The sequence below is a fragment of the Alosa sapidissima genome, chromosome 17 (genome assembly GCF_018492685.1).
Source record: "Alosa sapidissima isolate fAloSap1 chromosome 17, fAloSap1.pri, whole genome shotgun sequence".
NCBI lineage: Eukaryota > Metazoa > Chordata > Actinopteri > Clupeiformes > Clupeidae > Alosa > Alosa sapidissima.
The window spans coordinates 12,112,873-12,136,582 of NC_055973.1; the positions used below are offsets into that span (position 1 = coordinate 12,112,873).

At 48.4% G+C, this 23,710-nt stretch overlaps 1 protein-coding gene across 2 annotated transcripts in view; it reads right to left on the bottom strand.

The window, feature by feature from the left end:
- Window positions 1-23,710, bottom strand: part of gli3 (GLI family zinc finger 3) — a 119,120-nt gene that overhangs the window by 65,309 nt on the left and 30,101 nt on the right. The window contains exon 3 of one of the 2 annotated variants that reach the window (XM_042068517.1): window positions 7,832-8,077. In XM_042068517.1, the coding sequence (XP_041924451.1) occupies window positions 7,832-8,077 (246 nt within the window). Of the gene's footprint in view, window positions 1-7,831; window positions 8,081-23,710 lie in introns of both variants that reach the window. The other variant, XM_042068516.1, reaches the window with a different exon arrangement.

Sequence of the window (23,710 nt, forward strand, 5' to 3'; positions counted from 1 at the left end):
GGTTACGGGGGGGAGGAGAGAAAAACACCGCATTGGGAATGCAACTTAAGACATTCTCCACTGGCATGTACAAATCCCGATTGGTATACACACACACACACACACACACACACGTTTCCCACTGGTGGGTAACATGCACAGCATGTGTACGGAGAGTGTATGTAATATGATCTCTGTGGTTAATGCAACCTGCTGCACTACCACTGGAAATGGGGTGGGGGTGATGGGTGGTGGGACACGTATGCGCTCTATTTAAATAAGCAGAGGGTGTCTGATAGGTTTAGCATACACACACAAACCCGGCACACGGGATGTTTTTTCTGGGCGGTGAGTAGGAAAAGCACGCGCCGCCGAGGTCTAAGGAATGTGTGCGCTACCCTCCTTGCTGGTTAGCGGCCCGCAAGCCTCCTGCACACTGACTCTAATGGCACATCCAGAAAATGGTAGGGCAGGGACGCATGGCACCGCTTGCTCTCACAGAGTGGGTAAACAAATTAAATTACAGTCTGCGTAAAGTCAAATACAGCTGGTATGCTAAACAAACTGCTTTTTTGGGGGGTACTAAACAAAGTGCCATTTGGGGGGGGGTACAAAAAGTTAATTATATGTCTGGGAAAGACACCCACTTGTATCATCTGATACTATGAACCTACTATTAAAACCCGCAGCTTAGAGACACATTATGCAATCAATTTAATTTTATTTCCATATCTACGTTAATCACACGTGGTGCATGTGGATTTGTTTGTCTCCTCCGTAGCTCAGGCGCAATGCTTGGCCAATCAGATTGCGACTCTTTTCCACGGTTAACTGAGCCACTGTAGTCTAGTGGAGTCAGTGCCTCACTGACGTGAATCAGACAAATTACAGCTGGGTCTCAGTGCAGCCAGAGGTCAACACCTTCAGGGCTAATTAGAGTGTGCTCACTCCGGTTCCTCACCCCTGTCACCCTCTCACTTTCTCCATTCTCCCTCTGCATGCCTTTCCTTTCTCTAAAGCTCTCCTTTCCCACTCCCTCTGTCTTAATAAACGTCCTTACACAGAAGACACAACACAGGCCCTTTCTCTGCAATGCAAACCCCCCCCCTCCCAAAAAAAAAAAGACTGGGTTGAGTTGTAATCCATTTACGCCATCCCAGTCAACAAATCCCCCCCAATTAATCCTGACGGACTTACAAACAGGGTTAGATACCATCTAGAGACAAGGCCGAGAGGACCAGAAAGAAAGCGACTGTGAGAGAGAGGGAGGGAGGCAGAGACAAAAGACCAGAGAGGGGGCTGAGAAAAAAAATGAGAGGAGAAAACGGCTAGATGGTGCCAGTGGGGAAGCAGAGAGAACTTGTGTCCTGGTGGTTTCTCTCCTTGCATCTCTGGCTGTCTCTCTCTATCTCTCCTTCTCTCACTCTCTCTCTCTTCCTCTCTCCCTCTCTCACTCTCTCACTCCTCTTCACCCAGGTGGCGCCCAGGGGTTCAGTGCCTGGGCCGAGAGACAAAACCAGGTCGGTGTAAACCTTAAAGAGGATTAACCCTGCCGGAGTGCTTTAATGAGACCAGAGAGCAGCCCGGCACCACTGAGGCCCCACTGATTGAGCCGGGCCAGAGCGCACTCCCAGCAGCCTGCGCCGACAGAGCCACATCAAAGAGCCCTGGCTGGGGAGAGGAGAGGGGAGGAGAGGGGAGGAGAGGTGTGCTGAGCAGGGGCAAGGGGTTGGAGGAGAGAGTCTGGTGAGAGAGAGAGAGAGGGAGGGAGGGAGGGAGTAGGGGGTGGATGGATGGAGGAATCCCTTATCTCTCCCTGAGAGGATGCTGCTCTGTGGAGCGAGATTGTCTGGAGCTGCCACCTGTCCCAACCATCTTTGAAGGCACCGCTGAGCCTGTGATGCCTCTGACCTCCTTCAGCTCCTTTTCTTTTATGTCTCTCTTCATTTTCAGCTTTGTTACACCCCCCCCCCCCCCCCCCCCCGCCCCCCACACACACACATACAGACTCATATACACCACAACCAGTCTCACAGCTCTTCTCCTTCACCTCTCTCTCTCTCTCTCTCTCTCTCTCTCTCTCTCAGACTCAGTCTCAGTGGATCTGCTTTCCCCTCTACCCTCCATCTATTCGTCCCACTCTCTCTCTTTCTCCAACCCACCACCCTCCTTTCCTCCAGTGAGTTTCCAGCGAGTGTCTCTCCTGCGATAAGTATAAGGGGGCAGGGACACGGCCTTCTTACACCTTCTCAGCCACACAATAATAGGGACGGGGGAAACATTTTAATTACGGCAAACGCTTCTCAATCCCCTTCCCCTCCGCTCTGACAATACACGCCTGTTATCCTGCAGGTGAGCGGTGCCGGCAGCCGGAGGATCGGGGGATGTTGACCTTCTCCTGCTCCTTACACGAGGCAGCCGAGACCTCAAAACAAGCTGAGCTGGTGAGATTTACATACATGCGAGCGGCGTGTGAAGAAAAGAGAGAACACCCCCCCCCCCCCCCCCCCCCCCGCTCCCATGACGCCACGGGAAGGAAAACGGCGTGGAAGAAAAGGCGAGTTGTGAAAAGACGTGTTTGAAAAAAGGAAGAGGAAGGGGAGAGGGGGGGGGGGGCTCAGAGATGTCACGGTTCTCACCCCTGCAGGCGTTTGTGGAACGAGGGTCCCTGTGGGTCGCGTCAGCTTCTGTGCGGCTTCTTGTTCCGAATGTTCTTAAGTCAGATTTCAGAGTGTCTGCGAAGTGCAGTTCACCAGTGCCTGTGGCTTTCCCCTGGCAAACAGCTCACACTTTGGAGAAGCATTAATAAGAGCGCTTCTGAGACCTCAAAGCTCAATTATTGTGTTTGCTTTCTCATATCAGAGCAGGGAGTTTCGGCAAATTCACACTATTGTACATTTATCTGGGGTCCTACGGCAAACAGATATTATGCAGACAAATACTACGCAAACAACCGCTGTGAAACCTTCGCTACTTATTATCATTATTGTCCCAGAGAAACTCAGTAGCTTAAGCAGTGGCTTGTTAAGTCACTTTGCACTCCAAGGCTTTCTTGGAGGAAAGAAAAAAAGAATGGAATGAAATGGACTAATTTCATACTTGGCCTAACCCTTAAATCAAATGAAAGGGGGGGGGGGGGGGGAATCATAAGAATGTGAGGGTCAGGCCAATCTAACTTTTTAAGCAACTCCTCTTAATAATCTTTATAAAGGAGGGGATCATCCGATTATCTGTGGTATTATGTGCGGGCCAGGCTGTGTGAGGGGGCTAAGGCGCAGCACAGTGCCCGACGTCGCTTCCCTCACTCCTCTCGCCGCTGATGAAAGGAGGAAGGAGGAATGCGCGAGATCCCCTTCCAGCGCCTGCAGGCGCGCCCCCAGCAGCTCTGCCCCCCTGTGCCCCACTGACTTTCAAAGAGCCAATATTGAATCAATCAGGAAGACAAGCTCTCGTCCTTGAAATGGGTCGTGTGTGTATGTGTGTGTGTGTGTGTGTGTGTGTGTGTGTTTGGTGATGTGTGTGTATTTCTATGTACATGATGTGCTTCCATTATATTTTTTTTTTTGCTGGCCTTCCATTTTTTAACATGCTCTTTTAGGTTTGCTTTCTATTGCAAAAAGCTGACCCAGCTCTCTCTCCGACTGGAGACTGCCAATCTAATCCGAGCTGGAGTGTGATTTACGCGCTCACGGAAGCATCACTGAGCTGCTGGCCCTTTGGCGTGCGAGTCACGTTCACAACCTCTTTGACAGCCAGCTCATTCAGTTCAATGGTCAGTTGCAGTGTTATGGAGAGGCTGGGGGGGGGGGGGGGGTCGGGCAAACAGGAGTGTCTGTGTTGGGAGTGGAGCGGGCCGGAAAGGCTCATGGTATCTGGCCCTACATGTGGCTTGCTTCACCGGAGCAGTGAACTTAGGAATATCTCTGAAAATGACCACTGTGCCTTGACTTTGGTCAAAGTGTTAAAGCAGGGTATCAGAGAAGCTGAGGATTACCAGCTGTGGAGATATCTAGATCTCTACATTTCTTTACTGACAGAAGTAGACGCAGCTGGCTTAAGAGGAGACAGAGACTTCTGAGTCTCAAGGCTCTCTGCATTTAGTCATAAAGATACTATTCTGCAGTGACAAACACAAAGAAACTTCTAAACACACACACACACACACACACACACACACACACACACACACAATGCCATCAGCATCCTTCCAGCTATGGGGTGCAGCTTAGTGTTCTTCTTTCTAGCTTCTTAGAAATCTCTTGGACATCCCCTAATATTTCCAATACAACTGGAACTTACAAGAAAGCCACAAAGCACAATACAAGCTTTAAGTCCTTTAATGGGAGGCGTCGATTGGCGAAGACAAGTGAGCGCCTGTTTAAGAAAACAGAACACTTGAACGAGGAGGAAGAAGAATCTCTCCTCCCAGATGGACTGAGAGTCGTTGCTGATTCGCCAGGAAGTGGCTCACTGTTGCTTAAGTCCGCTGACCCGCTAATCGGCGCACAATATAAACAGATGTCGTCGCTGCCGCGTGCAACACTCACACTTGCTCACAATCAGAATCTTAAAGAGGCGGACTCCTTCATTAATCCTACCCCCCTCCCTTCTCTCTTTCTCTCAATCCTGACACTGTCTGATCCACGGAAAAGCCGCCATGTATTAGCGCGGTGGTAAGCAGGATGTGGACTCTTATCCAGTGTTTGCCGAAGAAAAGCGGCTAAGGCTCGAGCATTGCGATGGTTTAGCTACAGCTCACAAAGGGGAACAATCCCCCCCATCACCACCACTTCCTCGTCTTTGTACAGAAGTGGGTGTTTAAAAACAAATAAAGGAGTTTTTTTCTTTAAAAAGGAGTAAATACTGTCTTGGGCCTCTGGCTTGGAGATGTGGGAGAACAAGAAAGAGGTCTGGGCGAAAGAGGAGATTTGTTGCAGAAGCTGAGACCCCTGCTGCATAAACTCCTGACTCCCCTCCTCCCCTCCCCCCCAAAGCGCTCGTTGTTCCTTCCCGATTTCCGCTCCCCAACGCCCACATCTCTGAGAGCATCGCAGCAGCGGCAACCCACCAGTCCAGGTGCGCCGAAGGGAAGAGGCTGCAGGTGTTGGCACGTTTTAGGCGCATTAGGTGCCTGACATCCAACTGGCGTGGAAGAATAATCGGATTTCGCCCGGGCCCCTTCCCTGGCTGCTCTGCACGCTCTGCAAACACAGCACAAAGGCCTGCAGCCCCCACTCCATCACACACTCACACACCTGGGATGCATTTAGGAGGTGATGGATCTTGGGAGTGTGTGTGTATGTATGTATGTGAGTGTGTGTGTGTGTGTGTGTAAGTGTGTGTGTGTGTGTGTGTGTGTGTGTGTGTGTGTGTGTGTGTGTGTGTGTGTGTGTGTGTGTGTGTGTGAGGAGAAATTGTTCTAAAGGGTGGGGAACAGTGTCAGAAAAAGGGGGTCAATGTTCTTCACACTTCAAGAGTGATTGGAGATTGGCGCCAGCTAGGGCCTGCTTAAAAGGCACTAGAGGGTGGGGGGGGGGGGGTTGGATTTCGGGTCTCAGGGCTCTCAAGAGAGAGCAGGGGGCAAAGGGCAGGTGCAAGGAAACAGATCCTCAGGGCCCTGCCTTCCTCCAGCCTGTCAGGGAGCAGTGGAGCCACGTCTTTGGGGACACCTCCAGCTCCTGTCGTGTCATGCTGGAGGAAGTGGAGGAAGTCATCGCAACACGCCATGGGAAAAGCCGTGGCTGTGTTTATTCCTCTGAACTTTAGGGCAATGGCCTGAGGAAGTCCTTCACAAGGCCCTTTATAGAGATGAATCAGATGACATTTTTTTATGAGCCAAGGGGGGAACAACTGGACTAGCTGTCGGGTAAGAGCAAGAATAACAAACCAACTAAAACAAGTATTTTTTTTTTTAAAAAGAGCTATGGGGAAACCCATGTGTTACCGTGACCATGAAGGGCTGAATGACTCTCACCATTAGCCCACATAATCACTGAGTTTCATTACAGCTTCTGGTCCATCAATCAAAAAGGCATGCAACCAGAGGAACACAGAAATGAACCAAAGCAGCTCACAAAATCATATTACATGTCAAAGAGAGGGGGAGTGAAAGAGATGGAAAGAGAGAAAGAGAGAGGGAAAGAGGGACAGAGGGGGAGAGGGGAAGAGGCTGATGGAGAAGAGTGGGGGGTGGGCCTCCATGCTCTTTCCTCTTTTCTAACCTCCTCTCACCCGTTTTTTTTTACTGCAGCTCCGGGCTGCCATGCGGAAAGAATGGAGCCCTTTTCAAGTTACAGAACCCCCCCCCCACCCTTCTTTAGACTCCCCTCCATCACCCCCCCCCCCCCCCCAACACGGCTGCTCAACTCTCCCGTTTCACCCGCTGCCTTCTCCACATGACCCTCACTGCCACTGCCACCCCCACCACGCCAGAGCCCCCATCATCAAACCCCTCTGGGCACCAGCAGCCTGGAACGCAACCCCTCCAGCCCTCCCTCACTCCTCTGATCACAGAACCCCCCCCCCTCCACACATACACCACTACCCACCTACCTCACCACCACCCATTTGCACTCACTGCTCCCACACCAGCACCTCCTGCACCACCCCCCCAATCCAGCCCAGGCACCCCACGGCAGCCGCAATCAGAAGTGGCAGTCTTGCTGAGCTGGGGCCTTGGCCGGTAATGGACAGTAATGCTCGGCTAGCGAAGGTCCGGTCCTGCGGCCGGCCTTTCCTCCGAGGCCTGACTTCAAGTAACCTTCCGAATTAGGAGAGACCGTTACCGCTCAGGCACCAGTGCACACAGAGAGTGCTGGGCTAATGAGCAAGCTAAATAAATAGAGTTACAGTAAATGGCTGGAAAATGGGGAGAGAGAGAGAGAGAGAGAGAGAGAGAGAGAGACCTTTCCATTACAGCAGTTGAATTAAAAGAGGTATGTCAGGCCCAATTCGGAGCCAATTTAGCGAAACTAAACAAGCCATCACATTGAATCCATGTCCAGGGGGGCAACGTCCGGGCTTACGGTGGTCTGCGAAATTAACCTCCTAAAGGGCCACAGCTCACCTCATCCATCTCTCACTCTCTCACTCTAATTTTCTCTTTCTGCCCTTTTTCTCTTATTGCCATGTAATTCTTCCTCTCTTTCTCTCTCTCTCCCCCCCCCCCTCTGATTCAGTCACACTTCCTTGCAGGTCCCAGCGAGAGAGCAAAGGAGAAGAGAGAATAAAATGGAGAGAAAAGAAAAAGAGAGGGAGACACAGAAAATAGAAGGATGGAGAGACATGGTGGGGGAGGCTGGAGGCTTTGATCTGTGTGTTGATGAAGGAGAGGGGAGTGCTGTGCTCAGACAGACCCTAATGAGGGAATTAGGGAGCAGCGTAAGCCGTCCTCCATACTAACTCCCTCGGAAAAGAGAAAGAAAGGGAGAAAATAACAGAGAGAGAGAGAGAGAGAGGGCAACTAGTCAACTGTCAGGCCCAATCACTCAACCAGCAGAGCTTTGCCTTTCACCTTACAACAGAGACGACGGAGGTGAAAAACACTACGTGCTTTTACCGTGCGTGTCCTTGAGCTTAAAGCCTTGGCTGAAATATATTGTATGGAAGTGGTGGTCTGCCTTGCATATCACTCCCACTGTGTGCTGTGAGACTTTCAGATTGGCTTGGTGCTGTTAAGAGTTTACATTTAGAAAACAACAACATTAAAAGAACAACTAACAACATACAAAGCAACATTTTTAAATTGTTAAAATAAATCCTTTCCTGGTGATCAATGTAAACCACACTGTAAAAACCTAAACTAAAAAAAACTCCTCACAATCAATAATCAATCCTTTACTGGTGAACTTACTGTAGGGGGAGTCCAGGTAACCATTGCGGGGGTCCATGGCAAAGAGCGTCCCACGGTAAGGCAGGGGGTGGTCATGCAGGTGGGGCAGCGAGCTGGACAGCTCCTTCTTGACATGCTGGGGGCGGTCCTCCGTGGAGGTGGACGGCTCCTCGCTCAGCTTGCCCGGCGCTGTGCCGGCCACGGGACTCTGGGTGCTGATGGCGTTGCGCCGCTCGCGGTGGTGATACGTGGGCCCAGAGCTCTCATCTTCTGGGGTAGGATGGAGGGAAGCAGAGAGGGAGAGGAAGAGAAAGGGGGGAAAAGATAAGTAAAGTATGAGGGTATTGATATTCATGTCTTATAATTTTTTAGTTATAAGTTCTGTATGTCCTTATGTTTGTTATCCATGTTTCTTATTAGTCCAGTTTACAGTTGGGCTGGATAGAAGAATTCAACTAAATTAGCTGTTTATCTGTTCTGTGTTCTTCTACATCTGACTGTCATAATTTCGATCTGTTCCTGTACCGTCATATTGTGGCTTGGCTGTGTGTCCCTGTTCTGCATGGGTGCATCTCCTGCATTCAGTGGTTATCTGTTTTGGATTGGCAGGTGGACATTAATCAAGGTCTCATTTAGCCTGCACGCAAGCTGGGATGACCAACGCCATATCTTGTCAACCTGAAAGGATACTTAAACCGTAACTATTGGATTGCTTAGTTAGAGCAGCTGGTGGCCTCAATTGCCTCAATGGATCTGTATTCATCTGTGGTATCAAAATTAATAGTGACCCTCTTGTACACTTTATGTTCAGTGCTGACCACATACATACAGGGTCTTTTGCATGTGTAAACACCTGTATTATATATCTGAGTGAGGGAGTTTGTGCATGAACTGCTGCACCAGCAGCCTGGAACGCAACCTCTCCAGCCCTCCCTCACTCCTCTGATCACAGAACCCCCCCCCTCCACACATACACCACTATCCACCTACCTCACCACCACCCATTTGCACTCACTGCTCCCACACCAGCACCTCCCTACCACCACCCCCACAATCCAGCCCATAAATGAACATCTCTCTCTATATATATATATATATATATCACACACAAACACACATACACACCTATACTATCATGAAAGACTGAAACCTGAACTGCTGACAAAGTCCTCTGTGAGCTCTGATTTTTTTTACAAGAGCAACACACATACAGGTATAGGAGAAACTGCAACCCAAATGCCCTTTAGATTTTTCAGGTGAATCACAAGTAATTTGCTGAGCTGCTATCAAAAGCAACTTATTAAGTGCACACACAAACAAACACACAAACACAGAGAGACACACACACATACACATGTGCACACAAACTCAACAGCATGGAACAAGTCAAGTCACGTTCAAAGCTCCTAAGAAAGCATAGCTCGGTAGACTCGTTCAGACCATCTGCTCTTGCAGTGAGCATTGTGGGTATTTTCTCTAACCCCCTAGGTTTGGTCTCTTGGTGGGGATCTGAGCATGCAAGACTGAGGCTGAGCGTCGAGAGGCCTCCTGCTTTCTCTAAAGAGAAACAGGCCTCCACTCCGTATCAAAGCTGTAGCAGCCCGGCCTGGAGTTCCCACAAGCCAACATTCTCTGTCAGTTCCTTCACATTTTTTTTCCCTCCTCTTCTTCAAGTCGACTTTTTTTTCTCTCTCAAAGACATGGATTCCCATGGAGAGGGCAGCTCTGTGTTTTTCCCCAGCATTCCACGCTGCCCGTTAAGTGGCCTCATGGGTAGTATCAACGCCCACCTCCCTCCCTCCCTCCCTCCCTCTCTCTCTCTCTCTTTTCTTTCTTCCCTCCTTCTTTCTCTATCTGTCTTTACCCCCATGTCTTACTGTGAGTTGTGTTCCACCTACCTTCTCTGTTAGTCCGTCTTCCCTCTTCCCCTCATCGCTCATACCTTCCCATTCCTCTATCTCTTTTTCTCTTTCTCTTTCTTTCTCTCTCTCTCTCTCTATTTTCTTTCTCTCTCCTTCTCCCCCACTTCCCAGCGTAATCTTTTCTGGAGAGCAGGGGAGCTCTAGGGGAGCGGTGTGATCCCTGGGGGACTTCTCTCTGCAGCGTGTCAGGCTTTACTGTGGATAACTCAGCCGAAGGTTTAGTGACTGAGCTGAGGTCTGAAGACGCCTGACCCCCACTGCAGGTCCTCACCCCCGTGACCCCAACACAGTAAAATACAGTGCAGATTTCTTTAAAAGCTCCACTGGCAGTCACAGGCATGTCAGCTCAATGTTCAGTGTTTTCTAGAGCTCAAACTATAGATGAAAACAAATACAATGCAATATTACACGTTTATTAAATTTGTTTCGTAAAAAACGAAGAGAAAAACAAATAATAATAAAAACAACTCTATTTGACCTCAATAATATTTCTTACATGCTTCTATTTAATGCTTTAATAGTATTTCACTTATCTCACTATAATCCCCTCTGTCAGAGTGCTGTTTCATGTCAGATGTGCTCCAGTGGTCCTTGCTAAAGCTCGCTAAAGTCCAGCGAGTTGAGCCACCCTCCAGCCCACCACCGCTTCAGTTCATTAGGGGTCTGTCTGGGCGGCCCTAATTCCACCCCAGTATCTCAGTCGTGACTACAGTACTCTGATGTTCTCAAGCTCTGGCATGGGGACTCTGTTCTAGAAGCCAAACAGCTAAAGCTCTGTAGCAATAGCTTTAGCATGCGCGTTAGCATTAGAGCCCCATCGTCGAACGCTGCCTGTCTGGCTCTTGCTACCAGCCCCGGCTCTGGTCAGAGGAGACTTGAAAAAGCCCAACTCAGAAGAGAGGAAGAGGAGAGGGCAGATTAGGCTACTGGTGTGCCCCGTGCTGAGCAGGAGAGGACGAGCTAGGCGCCTATGGGCAAGCGTTTTGAGGGGCCCCCAGAAAAATTTGAGCTGATCCCATTCCATGTCCCTTACGCACGCTTCACAGTTGGCACTGCAGTCCCAAAGTCTGTGTGGTTGCTGTGTGGTTGCAAAATCCAGCAACTCTGAACCGTTTAACTGACAGGGAGTGAGAGAGAAAGAGCAAGCATGTATAAGTGAGAGAAAGAGAGAGAGGGTGGGAGAACGAGAGCTTCTTCCAATCCAAGAGAAATGACAGTGTCAGTTATGGTATAAGTATTTAATCCTATACTGCGTACCCCGTGATCTTATTAACGGAATAATGCCACTTATGCTGTTAAATCTGGATTAATAGGTCTACTCTCACAAACTGCAATATTAACATAAAGGGATTTAGCAACTGTGTGCCTGTGCTCCTTGTATGGATTTGCTAGAGGAGGTTACAGCTGGCTATAAGCTTGCCTAAGTGAAATCACTGCCAGAAAATAGGGGCATAGGCGGCACCCAAACAGAGAGATAGAGAAACGCATCCTTAAGGTCAGTTTAGAGAAAATAGCTAGTAGTGACATTCTACAACTCGATTACTAAACTGAACCTTGGACATTGCTAGAAAGCACTTTACTCGTAGATTTATGATCAAAATGTTTTAAATCCAAAAATGAAAAATCCTTTTTCCAGGGGCATTTGAAACTGTGGGCCCCAGAGAACTGTCCCATTTTATTTCTGTTGTGCTGGATTTTTGTCACTCCATTAGTTCCTGTTTGAGCCTACTTCCTCATTGAAGAGAAACCTCCTTCATCATGGAAGCTGTGGTGTCCATGAAGATGGGTCACTTTAGAAGGGGGTGGGTGTAGCTATAGTGGGCTCAGCTGGTGTTGTTAGGACCTGAAGAGCACAGAGGACTTAACCTACCAACTCTGCAGCAAACTAACCATTCCCTAAAGGCTATACCCTGGATTATACTCTTTCATTCTCCATGCCTTGGTGGTGAAGAGAATAACATGAATAAATTATAAATTAAGGGTTTGGGTCGGCATGAGTAAAGAATAAAAATAATATTGATTAAGAGTAAAATCAATGCAGCATTATTTTTTGTCATGTTTTACAACTCAACAAGAAATCAAATAGTTCTGCAATTAAGTTCAGAATCATGTGCTTGTTTGTTTTCCACACCATCCTGCTCCACTCCTCAAAGTCCTATGGCCTGCAGTCCTAGTGGCAAGATTGCAAAAGATTATTGAAATTATTACCCTCCATCCTCCCTCTCTTTTCCTCTCTCCCTGCCTCATCCTAATGCCTAACCACAAAATCCCAAGTGTTCACCTCCCTCTCTCTGCCTCTCTTTCTCTTTCACTCTCTCTCACTCTGCCCTCAACACACAGACACTTTCTTTCTGCCTATCTCTCTTCCCTTAGGGGAAAATCTTTCTCTTTCTTTCCCTCTCAGTGAACCCTGTCGGTGTTTGCCCGCTTCATTCATGTCCGAGAGAGGTCAAGCGTATAAAACAGTGCTCAATCTAACAAGTGTCACCCGATACCCCCTGGCCATCGTCATGGTGAACTGATCCAGAGTGCTTCATTATGCTCCTGTGAGGCGCTGAGCACCAGCTCATCCTTTTTACACCGCTGTGGCTGAGAGAGCAAACACAGGGGGAACCCTGGGTCAACAAGCCTCAGAATTGAGAGGCAAATAAATAATAGCCCATCACCCCCCTCCACCTCCTGATTCTTCCCTGGTATTTCTCCTCACATTCTCTACACGTCTGTTTCCAGATCATGTATAATGAAAAAAGTCATAATTTTTGTGGAATACCAGCAATTTACCTCCACCAGAAGAGAATTTAAAGTGTTTTAATTTACAAAGGCAAAATCAATAATGGTGTGTTCTAAGTATCAATAGCAAAAAACACTTAACTTTTTTTCTCAATTTGAGGTCTGAAGCTACATGTAGTTTTTACTAATTCATGTCACTGACTTTTGATGAATGAACCTTTCCTTCTGATGAGATATGTGTTCATTTGCTGATGCAACTCCAGAATTACTCCCCGGCTTTGTTCTCACCTAGCCATCCTGGGTGAGTGTTTTCATTCTGATGTGAAGAGATACACATGTCTAGCAGGTTCTTTGAACCAGGAGGAAAAAACGCACCAAAAAAAATAATAACTTGAGTTACTCTGACCACTGCCCTTCCAGGCCATTTCTCACTCCTCTCCGCTACTCCAGCTCTCTCACCATCTCTCTCCTCTCCTTACACTTGACTCATCCCATCCCCATCCACAGGTTCACAGGTCTACTACTCAACCCTCCCTCACCCCCCTCTTCCCCAACAACACAAAAACACCGGGCTGGTCCTCAATGGACTGGGGGAGGAAGCATGCTCCACTGGAAAAGAGAAGGGCGGGTGGGTGTAAAAAACGAGTCTGGTCTCTCTGTGGTGATTGAATTTCTTAACATCTTTTCAAAAAGCGCTTAAATGCCTGGAGGCAAGAGGAAGAAACAAGCTAATGGTGGATGGGGAGCACAGAACAAATTTCAGAGCCCTTTCCTGCTCGCGTTTGAGGTTGAAAGCGAGCTCCTGCCTTTCAAGTTTCAAAGTCCTCCTTCCTCCCGCAGTGTCACTGAAGGATTTGAAAAGAAGGTAATTGTGCTCGCTGCCGACCTGATCAGAGCGCACGCCCCGGCTCTAGTATATCAGGAGCTTTCTCTGCCACTATAATGGAGACCGGTGCTCTGCTCAAGAGCTCATTCTCTCGCACTCTCTCTCTCTCTCCCTCCCTCACTCTTTTCCCTCTCACTCTTTCCTCCCCTATCCTCTCTCCCTCTCTGGCACTCTCTTCCTCTCTGACTCTCTCTCTCTCTCTCTCTCTCTCTCTTTCATTCCAACTCTCAATCACTCACTCACTTTCCCCAGCCAGCCCCTCATTAAATCCTAATGCCCAGGTTTTTTCCCCCCTTTTTATGTTTGGGGCCTCCATTGTAAAAACTCTGCCTTGGATACCTTCAAAAAACAATCCAAAAGCCTCATGCTATACCAAGGGGAAACCAGCCTAATGAGAAGGCCAAAGGAGAGAGGTATGCAAACAACCAATGACAAATTGAAAATATGGAGGATATAACGAGGTAACGAGAGGCGCCTTCCGGAGATGAGTACTTGGCCCTGGGACACAAGTGCTCATGTTAAGAGGGTCTGTGCAGGAGAGAGTTCTTGTTTCTCTCCGGCAAATACTTCCTTCTTTTCTCTCGTTCTCTTTCTTGTGCTCTAGCACAGTAGGGACTAAGTTCCAGAACACGCCAATCAGGTCTTTTTTTTTTTTTTTTTCGCCCTCAAAGTTCTACATGATATCCTGCAGCCACAACGCCAGTCAACGCCAATCAGGACATGGCAGAGTTGGAGCACAAAGACAGCTTTGCATCAGCATTGCACAGTGTTGCACAGTGTTTCCGGTGAGCGGGCTTTTGTTCGAGGCCTTACTGTCGAGGAGGAGTGCGGTGAGCGCGGGCTTTGAGATTGAGCCAAAGCCGCGGAGAGTTTTCCACCTGCGAACTTTTCAAAAACACCATTGTCAATAGCATGAACAGGTCTGGCTCAGAGGGGGTTGGTGGAAAAGAGGAGAGGGAGAAAAAAAAGAGTGAGAGTCAGAGAGAGACAGATAGAGGAAGAGAGAGAGAGAGAGAGAGAGAAACAAAGTAGATGATGCGCACTGAAAACACAAAACGCTTCTTCAAAGCCCCACTCCTCCTGTGCGATAATCTCTCTCCTGTTACCCCCCTCCCCCCCCCCTCTTTCTCTTGCAAATCACATCGCTGGAGTTAGGAGAGGGGGAAAAAAATAAAACGACTTGAAAAAGATTCCCCCAATTAACAATGAGACTTGGGATGTGAAAATTCCAGCGTCTGGCGTCCATTTAATAAGAGCAGCTCTCCAAGCGGCTTAGCGTTAGCGGAGCTAGCGTTACCTGAATCATGCGGCCTGGCACCAGGTGCAGTACTACACGGGGGAATCGCTAGTGATTAGCTGGCCCGCCAGGAAAAAGGGGAGCGCCTTGCATCAGCTGGAACACTCCGAATAGAGAGAGAGGGAGAGAGAGAGAGAGAGAGAAAGAGGGAGAGAGAAGTAGAAAGTACCCCAACACCGCACAGGGATTACTGCGATTGTGTGGGGTATTTTTTCACTCAACTTCTTGGCTCCCCAAGCAGTAACACAGAGTGGAGGGTTCGCCAAAAGATCCAGCCTTAACCCCCGCTGCGGGGATCCATAATGCCATGCAAGAGCTCGCTGAAAGGAGGGTTCAGATTGCGATTATGTGAAGGTGACTAAGTCTTCACACATTGATCGCCATGCTTAAATGTCATGGCAATGGCTCAAAAACAGTTCCGTTTGTATGAAAGATAGAAAAAAAACTCTTCTCCAAGGATTCCTCATAATTCCAACCATGGACTTTCAATAGTCTGATACTTTTTTGATCAGGAAAAATAATTCACTTTCCAGCTCTTAGAAAGAATATTCCTAAATTCCAGTTGGCATGCAGTGTCCACTAAAATGAGTAGGAATCAGTTTAAAGAAAGAAACTGTAATGGTTTCATAAACTGAAAATATGCGCCCCATAACTTGAGTATGAGCTTCCTCCTATTTAATTACCACCGCATTTTATAGACCTTTTTAAAATAAACAATATTCCATTGAGAAGATTTTAATATGATGTGACTCACAAATTCTTTAACAGCCTTTGGCAAATTTATTGGCAACTATAGGCATGCTATAAATAATTGTTTTTGCCAAAGGACTTTCTATCCCAGTAGGGTTTCAAAACATTATACCAACGTCCAGGGTGAGGTGGATATTTTCCAAAAGGCAGTGTTTCTCTGCAGGACCAAAAAAAAAAACATTAGAGGACATGCCTTTAATTTTATGTCATTACAAACTGGCTACACCCAGCTCAAAAGCCAGTCCTTCACTGCCAAGAAATCTGATTAAATCTCAAAGAGAAAAAAAAGAAGCTAGGGACTATTCATGCTGTGCTTTTGCGCCAAGTTTTTTTCTCTCTCTTTTGTCTGCCTTTTGCGTTTGAGTTTGGACATCGCCAGACAGTTATGAAATGACAGAAAATCAATGCGGAAGCTTTGTTAAAAAGAAAAGTGAGTTCACAGCTCGCACCTACTGCTGAAACTTGGGTTTGTTTGCTTTTTGTGTTTGGAGCAATCCCATCGTGGGGTGCTATTTAAACAGCGGCTCGTGACTGATGCTGAGCGTAATTGCATGTGGATTCTGCCTGGCGGTTTGGGGGCCTCTCTGTCACCTCTTTAGCAGCTTGCTGACAGGGTTTGATTTCCCACTCTGAGTGTCAGCGACTGCTCTCCTCCATATTCATCTGCCAGGGTTCGATGCCTCCTGCATGTCTCAATCTTACTGCTTTGCCATGCAAACCCCGCCCCCCCCCCCCCCCCCCCCAACCCCCAACTCCCCTCTCCTCCTCCTCCTCTCATGCCCTCTCTCGTGTTCCTCAGTCCTTGTGCTCCTGGGACCTGAGCGGCTCCATTTTGCCTACAGGCCTCTTTTGAGATTTCCTTGAGAGCCTGCCATCTAACAGGCCTGGTCCAGGTTGCAGCGCAGCACTGGGGGTTGGGCAAGGAGGAGTAGCAGGAGAGGGGCACAAAGCCGAATCAAAGACTTCAACAAGGTCCCAAAGACTCCCACTTCACTCGTACTGAATCAGTGTCAGGGGCTGGAACACCTTCCTCTCCCCGACTCCCTCACAATCTCTTATCATCGAATCGATATATCACGACTGCAACGTGTGGAATTGGGCTGGGTTTGGGTAGCATGGAAAAGTGCTTCTACAAAACAGACCATGACCTGGACTATTTGGTTACACAAAAGACCTTCAGTTTTGCAGATGTTCTGAATTTTAAAAGTAAGCCCATTCTTTGGATATTTAGAATGAAAAAGTGAAAGGAAATACACACACTGTTGCAGCTTACTGCTGTCTACTGCCATCAGTTTGAGGATCTCAAGACGCATCCATTGAAAACAGCACTGATTCATCTCAGCGGCAGCAGCAGCATCTGCATTTCAGCTGACACAGGCGACTAACATGAGAGAGCTTCCTGTAACTCAGTGGCAGATGCACGGACTCCAGAGAATGACGGTACACTCTGTGCTTTGATTACACTGTGGTTGAGAGCCACTCCTAAGAAGGGTACTACACCCTGAGAGACGACAGACTGGGAGAGAGAGAGAGCTCTGAATAGGTGGCAAAAAGCCTTGATCAACATATATTATTATATTTGGTAGGTACCCTTCATAACCACCTTAAAATCTTTCAAAAGCGGCTATTTTTGTTCCGCCAACCTTTCCTCGACTTGCAAATTGCTGAACGACCAAATATGTAACTCTACCCTCTACAAAGTTTTCAGTGGAGAGATGGAATTTGCCTTTTACTCACTGGCAAAGCACACGCTTGAGACCCTGGGAGTCAGTCTTTTAGGCTGATATTTCTCGCTTCCAGCTCTCCATGACTAGCCTGCTCTGGCCAGATTCTGCCCGGAGACACAGAGGGCTGAGGAGGGCCAGCTATCCGGCTGCGTCTGACCGCTGGCATCTCCCTCCTTCTCCCGCACAAGCCCAGTAGCCACCCAGCTCCAGCCTGTGCTACCCAGATTAGCGGCCGCCACGTGCTGAGGGGAGCGTCAGATCCACCCAGAGCTGAACTGCCAGCGCTGCGCGACTTCCGCGCTACACAGCTAAATGAGACACTTCCAACATCAACAACATGTCTGACCAAAAGGTGCAAGACTGCTCAATGGGCTTCTGTCCTCTCTCTCCAGCACACCATCTGACAGCCTCAGTCTAAGCATGGCATCGGGATGCGGGTGAGTACGCACCAGGCATGCTGGCAAAAAGAACCGGCCCTATTAAGACAGTTAGCCAACGCTTACCAGCGGATGGATAATTAGACACTTCAAAGGCACCTGCCCGTGATCCCATGAGGTGGGGATGTATTCACTGCCCCCTCTCCTCTCTTCCATTCCTCTATCCCATTTTAAAAGCATGTTAACTCCTATCTGGGGCTAGCAGGCTAATTTAACTTCTGACATTTGATATGTGAGGAATGAGAGGGATCAGCCGTTTAGCTGGAACGGGATTACCCCCGCATCACCCCCCCCCCCCCCCCTTCTTCCCACGTGAGGGAGGAAGGGAGAGGGGGTGGTGGGGGGGGGGGGGACCAGGCCGCTCACAGTCAGGCCAGATTCATTAATTTGCCTGGTGTGCTAAGCAGTTTATCAATGACGGCAAAAATGTCTCGGCCCAGAGTGGAACATCCCTTTACCCCAGCCTACCCTACCCTCCTCCCTCTTCCTCTCCGCTCCCTCCAGCTCGGCTGCCGGCGATATCACGGGCCTGCTGGTGTACAAATTCCTGTGAGCCTGTCAGTCAGCTGCTAGCTTTCCTCCTGCTTTCATGACAGCAGTAGCAGTAATGAAATCAGTCAGAATGGCAAGAAGGTGTTGTTACAGGTGTAAGAAATTACACTGAGAAAACCTTTTTTTTTCCCTCCTCTAACGCTCTGTGTTGCTATGGATTGTTTATGCTTCGTTTTGAAATTCAGCCAATGCTGTGAGCAAATGCTAGCGTGAGCCAGCTAAATCCTATCAAAAACCAAATAGCCCCTCTCTACACTGTTCTATCAAAGGCAGATGGTCTTAGCCCACTGTATCCTATCAAAGGAAAGCCTCCCTGACCTTTGACTTTACACATGTGGAGAAGAGGGCCAGCGCTAACTCTTGAGTTAATTTTGGTGGATTAATTTCTGTTCAGTGTCAACATCACAAGTTGTATGCATTCATGCATGCATGTATGTGTGTGTGTGTGTGTGTGTGTGTGTGTATATGTGTGTGTGTGTGATGTGTGACGGATCTGGGTTAAATGTTTGCCACGCCTAAACTCTTTGATGCAACAGCTGTTCCTGCTTAGGCGTCCCTTTTTCCTGCTCGACTCCACGTCTTCCACAGGGCACCGTGACAATCATAATTCCAAGCAACAAGACAAACAACATTAAAACAGACACAGACACACACACCAACCCCACCAAGATTCAAAACCACAAGTCAAAAGCCATCAAACTCATCACCACTCAACACACAACATAGACAAAGCAGTAAAAACACATGACACATGACTCTGTACAAACAGGGTTCCCCTGAGATAGTATGTCATTTAGTGGGCTGTAACAGACTAGCAGACATCTAAAGCAAGCACTCGCTTATTTCACTCACTAACAGATGTATTTCAACCTGGTTCAACAAATAGAGAGACCACTCTGGGGGATGCTTAAAACATTACCTTCGAGGTTATCAATCTTCATTTAGTAAACATGGCGCCTGCTGTTAACGCTGTGGAATTGGGCAAATTTGCTGCTTAAATGTATCCTCCTGATAGACACTTCTCTCTCATTTTTTCTCTCTGTTCTTTCTTTCTTTCTCCTTCTCTCCTTGCCTCTCTGGCTCTCTCCCTCCCTGCCCGACAAAGGTATGAAGGGGCAGTGGTACCACCAGCGTATAATTCAGCCTCCAACAACTAGGTGAGGCACATAACCTCTCATTAGGGGAGTCTGCCTCACTCACTGGGAGGCAGACAGATTAAAAGACCTGTCAGGGTCAGACAAACACAGCCAGCCCACGTCTCAGCAGCGGTGGGAGGGTTCAGGGTAGGAGGTGGGGTAGGTGGGGATGGAGGCAAAAGATAAGGTGACATGCCCCTCTCTCTCCCTCATTCTCTCTCTCTCTATGATTACATGGTCAGGCCGAGACCACCGTGCTTTCTCAGGAGCATGAGAGAGAGAGAATTACAGACTGACAGACCACTCACCTACAGAGCTCACCTGAGCTCACAAAATGATGATGTGTGCTGGGTTAATGCAAAGAAAGAAGGATCTGGTTCTGAAGATTTTAAATGCACAACCGTTGGGCTTTGTTTTTTAAAGGCGCTTTGAGGTCCGAGCTACTAGAAGGCCTGATTTCAGAAGGACCCTTAGACAAACGAGGCCCCTGGCACAGCAGCTAGCTAGCTTCTCCAAATGGGCTCCAGGTGCAGATATCCAGTGTGACCACTTTTTTTCTATTCTAAGATAGTATGCAAAAGAGAAGCAATAGGGCTGGGGCCGATCCACTTCCCTTGGTCCATATGTCTGCACACTTTCTGAAGGGCGAGGGTAAATTGTAAGCCATGAATAAACTGCCCCTTAGGAAAGCCATCGCCGGTGAGAAATGGGCCTGCGCAGGCCACAGCAGGATTCTGGGAATTCTGGCCAGGTGAGAGAGAGAGATTCTCACACACACACACAGGTGCGGTGTGCATGCGATCAGAGGACACTCAAGGACATCGCTTCTGTGCTCAGGCCTAAAGTCAGTGTCCCCAAAACAGCGCTGAAACCAGTGTCTTGGCCTGATAGGTTGCACCTGTTGCCATTGGCAAAAAGTCTGCACCTGTTTTAGTGCACAATGCATAGCGGGTAAGTTCAAGGTGAGTGGCTCTTTATTGACCTGAAATTCATTGTAAGAGATCTACCCTCTATCACTGCCCATTTTTAAAACATTACATGTCCCTCATGCCCCCTTTCCTCATTTGTTCCCGTGTCCCTTTTTCTCTCTCTCTCTCTCTCTCTCTCTCTCTCTCTCTCTCATTCCTGTCCTCTCCTCCAATAATGAGAATTACTCCTCTGTGACCTCCACTGTCACTCCGGCTTGTGGAATCCGCCTCCCCATCATTCCCCGGCGTTCCAGACGTAAAGCTCCCGTCATCTTTAATCAGTGCATTAAATTCCCATTAACTCCACACTCTGCACTCTACACCAGATTGTTTTTTTTCTTCTAACTTGTCGAAACAAAAGAGGGTAGAATGAGTACGCTGTAATGGGCATGCTGAAAGCAATGTCCTATAGCCTGCATTACACTGGCATGATCACATTCATTTGAATGAAAAGCTGAGCTCTGTTAGTCAGTGCAACCTTTTAGCCTTGCAGTCAGAGTAAGTGTGTGACCACTGCATGCCTGTAGTCATGTGTCCATCACACACTTTTGTACCGTCCTTAGACTTTCTAATCCTATTCTGTCTCTTTTGTCTTTTCAATCCAGTCTATTTCTGTCTGCTTTAATACTTTTTTTCCCCTCACATTCTTCCCACACTCCTTTTCCCTGTTCTCTCCTTGTACTTCTCCAACTGCCTCTATCACTCACTCTTCCCTCTGCCTTCCTCTCCCCCTCAATCGTTCTCTCTTTTCATTCTTTCATTATCACAGGGTCTCTGCAGCGCCCCCCCCCCCACCTCTCTCTCTCTCTCTCTCTCTTTCCCCCTCTCGCTTTTGCTCTCTCTCTCGGGCGGCGCAGAGGACCCATGCAGAGCTGACAGAGGGCCAAGCAGAAACAAAGGGTGCATTGATGAGGCAGCAGACGTAATGTAGTCTGCCTCACAGCAGCCCCAATCCAGTCATGAGGTCGCCAAATTGTTAATAAGGAGAGAGGCCCATTCTGTGACTGGAGTCCATCAGTGTGTGTGTGTGAGTGTGTTATTGTGTGTATGAGAGTGAGTGTGTTATTCTGTGTATGGCCATGGCGAACGTATATAAGGTGTGTGCGTTCGTATGCGTTCGTGTGCGTGAGTGCGTGCGTGCATGCGTGTGTGTGTGTGTGTGTGTGGGTGAGAGAATGTGTACACCTCTTTATTCCTGAGTTAGTAAGACAAGGCAAAAGTACTATTAATGTTAAGGAGGTACATTACTCCCACTCCGCTTTGACAGTGTTCCCCCCCCCCCCCTCTCTCTCTAACTCTCTCTCTCTCTCTCTGACTCAGGGCTGTCACTCTGAAGAAGCCCGGGCATCATTAGGATCTGAGCCTCAGGTGAGTCCTGCAGACAGAGAACAGACGAGCGAGAGGAGAGTCTGTTTCATCACGGCTGTCTGGGGGGTGCAGCATGAGTTACAGAGAGACACTTCACAAAAAGAGAGAAGCCCCTTTTTTCAACTCCACTGAAAGAGTCCATGATGCCGGCCACGCCAAGTTGGCAGACAAAGACAAAGTTGTCTTAGATTGCAGCAGTCAGAGTTGATTAGAGAATAGCAGGCCTTGCGATTTCCTTTACAAGCAAAATAAAACAGCAGGCGATGAATAAGAAAATAAATAACAGACTGCCGGGAGAGGTAAGAACTAGCGTTGCATTTCCAAGAAGACCCTCCCTCTCTCCCTTTCCCTCTCTCTCTCCCTTTCCCTCTCTCTTTCTCTTTCTCCATCTCTCTTTCTCTCTTTCCCTGACAAGAGCTCACAATCTACCCATTGACTAACAAGGGAGAGGTTTGCCAGAGTTCAGTGTGCATAGCCTCACCATGTAAGCATAAGAGTATATTCCCCGCAGGAACATTCCTTCCCAGCCCACACTTCTCCTTACACATCTGAGTTCAATTGGAGCCCGGTGCCCCCTTTCCTCTGGTAATCGATCCGCTAGTGGTTGACCACTTCGAGTGGCAGGGTTCACGGTTGCGGAGCACCATATCCGCATCTGATAAAGACAAACAAATGGATCGGCTGACACTCCCCTCACTGCATGGTGTGTGTATGTGTGTGTGTGTGCGTCCATGCATGCGTGCATGTGTGTATGTGTGGAGGTGGGAGGGAACAATTCCAGCAAGGGCTGGCTTCGCTGTTCGATTCTGTCAATAACGATGGTGCTTTTACACTCCTGACCAAAGCCCTCTTTAGTGGTACAAGAGAGGGTAAAAGACAAAAAATGATAAAAGGATATGACTATAAGGAACAAAACTGAACTGTACGTACAAAGAGCTGAGAAAGTAAGGAAGAGGATAAGCGAGAGAAGAATGAGAATAAGGAGGAAAAGAAAAGGGGGAGAGAGAGAGAGAAAAAGATGGATGGGGTGCGAGGGAGAACCAGAGTGCTGGAGAGGGTGGGAAAAAAGGGGAGAATGGGGGAGGGGGAGGCGGCTTCTTAACCCTCTGTTTCTAATCAATCACCAGAAATCAGTGCCATAGAACACGGCCTTTGATCCCAACTCCTCTTTCACACTGTGCAAAGGGGAAGAGCGCACAAGAGGGAGAGAGAGGGAGGGAGAGAGGGAGAGAGAGAGGGAGAGAGGGAGAGGAAAGACTGAGCAGGAGACAGACGAAGGGGAGCAAAAGGGTTGATGAGGAAATGAGAGAGATGGCATTGAGATAGGAGGCCGTGGCGGCTTCACGAAAGGAGTTCATGCTTCACCAAAAGGTCTGGGACACGTCAGAAAACTTAAAACTTAAACATTTGTGTCTGAATATGCACTTAAGATGAAAACATAAAAGCCATGCGGACACATCCCTGGCTGCGATCGAGAGACAGGCTCCGACAACAAAGCAAAAACAAATACTTTCAAAGGCACTACGCTCCAACAGGGGCCAAAAACAGCTGAGAGAGAGAGAAAGAGAGAAAGAAAGAACACACGGGTCAGAGAGAACAAGTGATAGAGTGAAAATGAAAAAATAACTCTCTCTCTCTCTCCACTTCTGCAACGAAAAGAGAAGGAGAAAAAGCGTGCGACAGAGAAGAATAACACGGGACAATAAATTCTCCCAGCATGCCCTGGACAGTTCCACTTTGTTCCTCTCCGCGGGAGCTTGTCACCAAATGGACACTCGCTGCAGAATAATCAGCCACTGTTTTCCTACTCGGGGCTTTCTATTTTTACAGGGCCCTGTCCGTGACCCCGGCGGCCGTCAGCGGAAAGGGTAGCTGAGAAAGGGACAGACACAGGAGAGAGAGAGAGGGAAGGGGGCAGAAAAATTGATAGAGAGAGAAAGAGAGAGAGAGTGTGTGTGTGTGTGTGTGTGTGTGTGTGTGTGTGTGAGAGAGAGAGAGAGAGAGAAATGATGGTTTTGCGACCCACAGCTCCTGACCTGACTGAACCGTCTGGCCACGGAAACAATACAGGCAGTCGTTCAGACAGCAGGCCGGCACCCTGAGTGAGTGAATGAAGCGCAGCAGAGG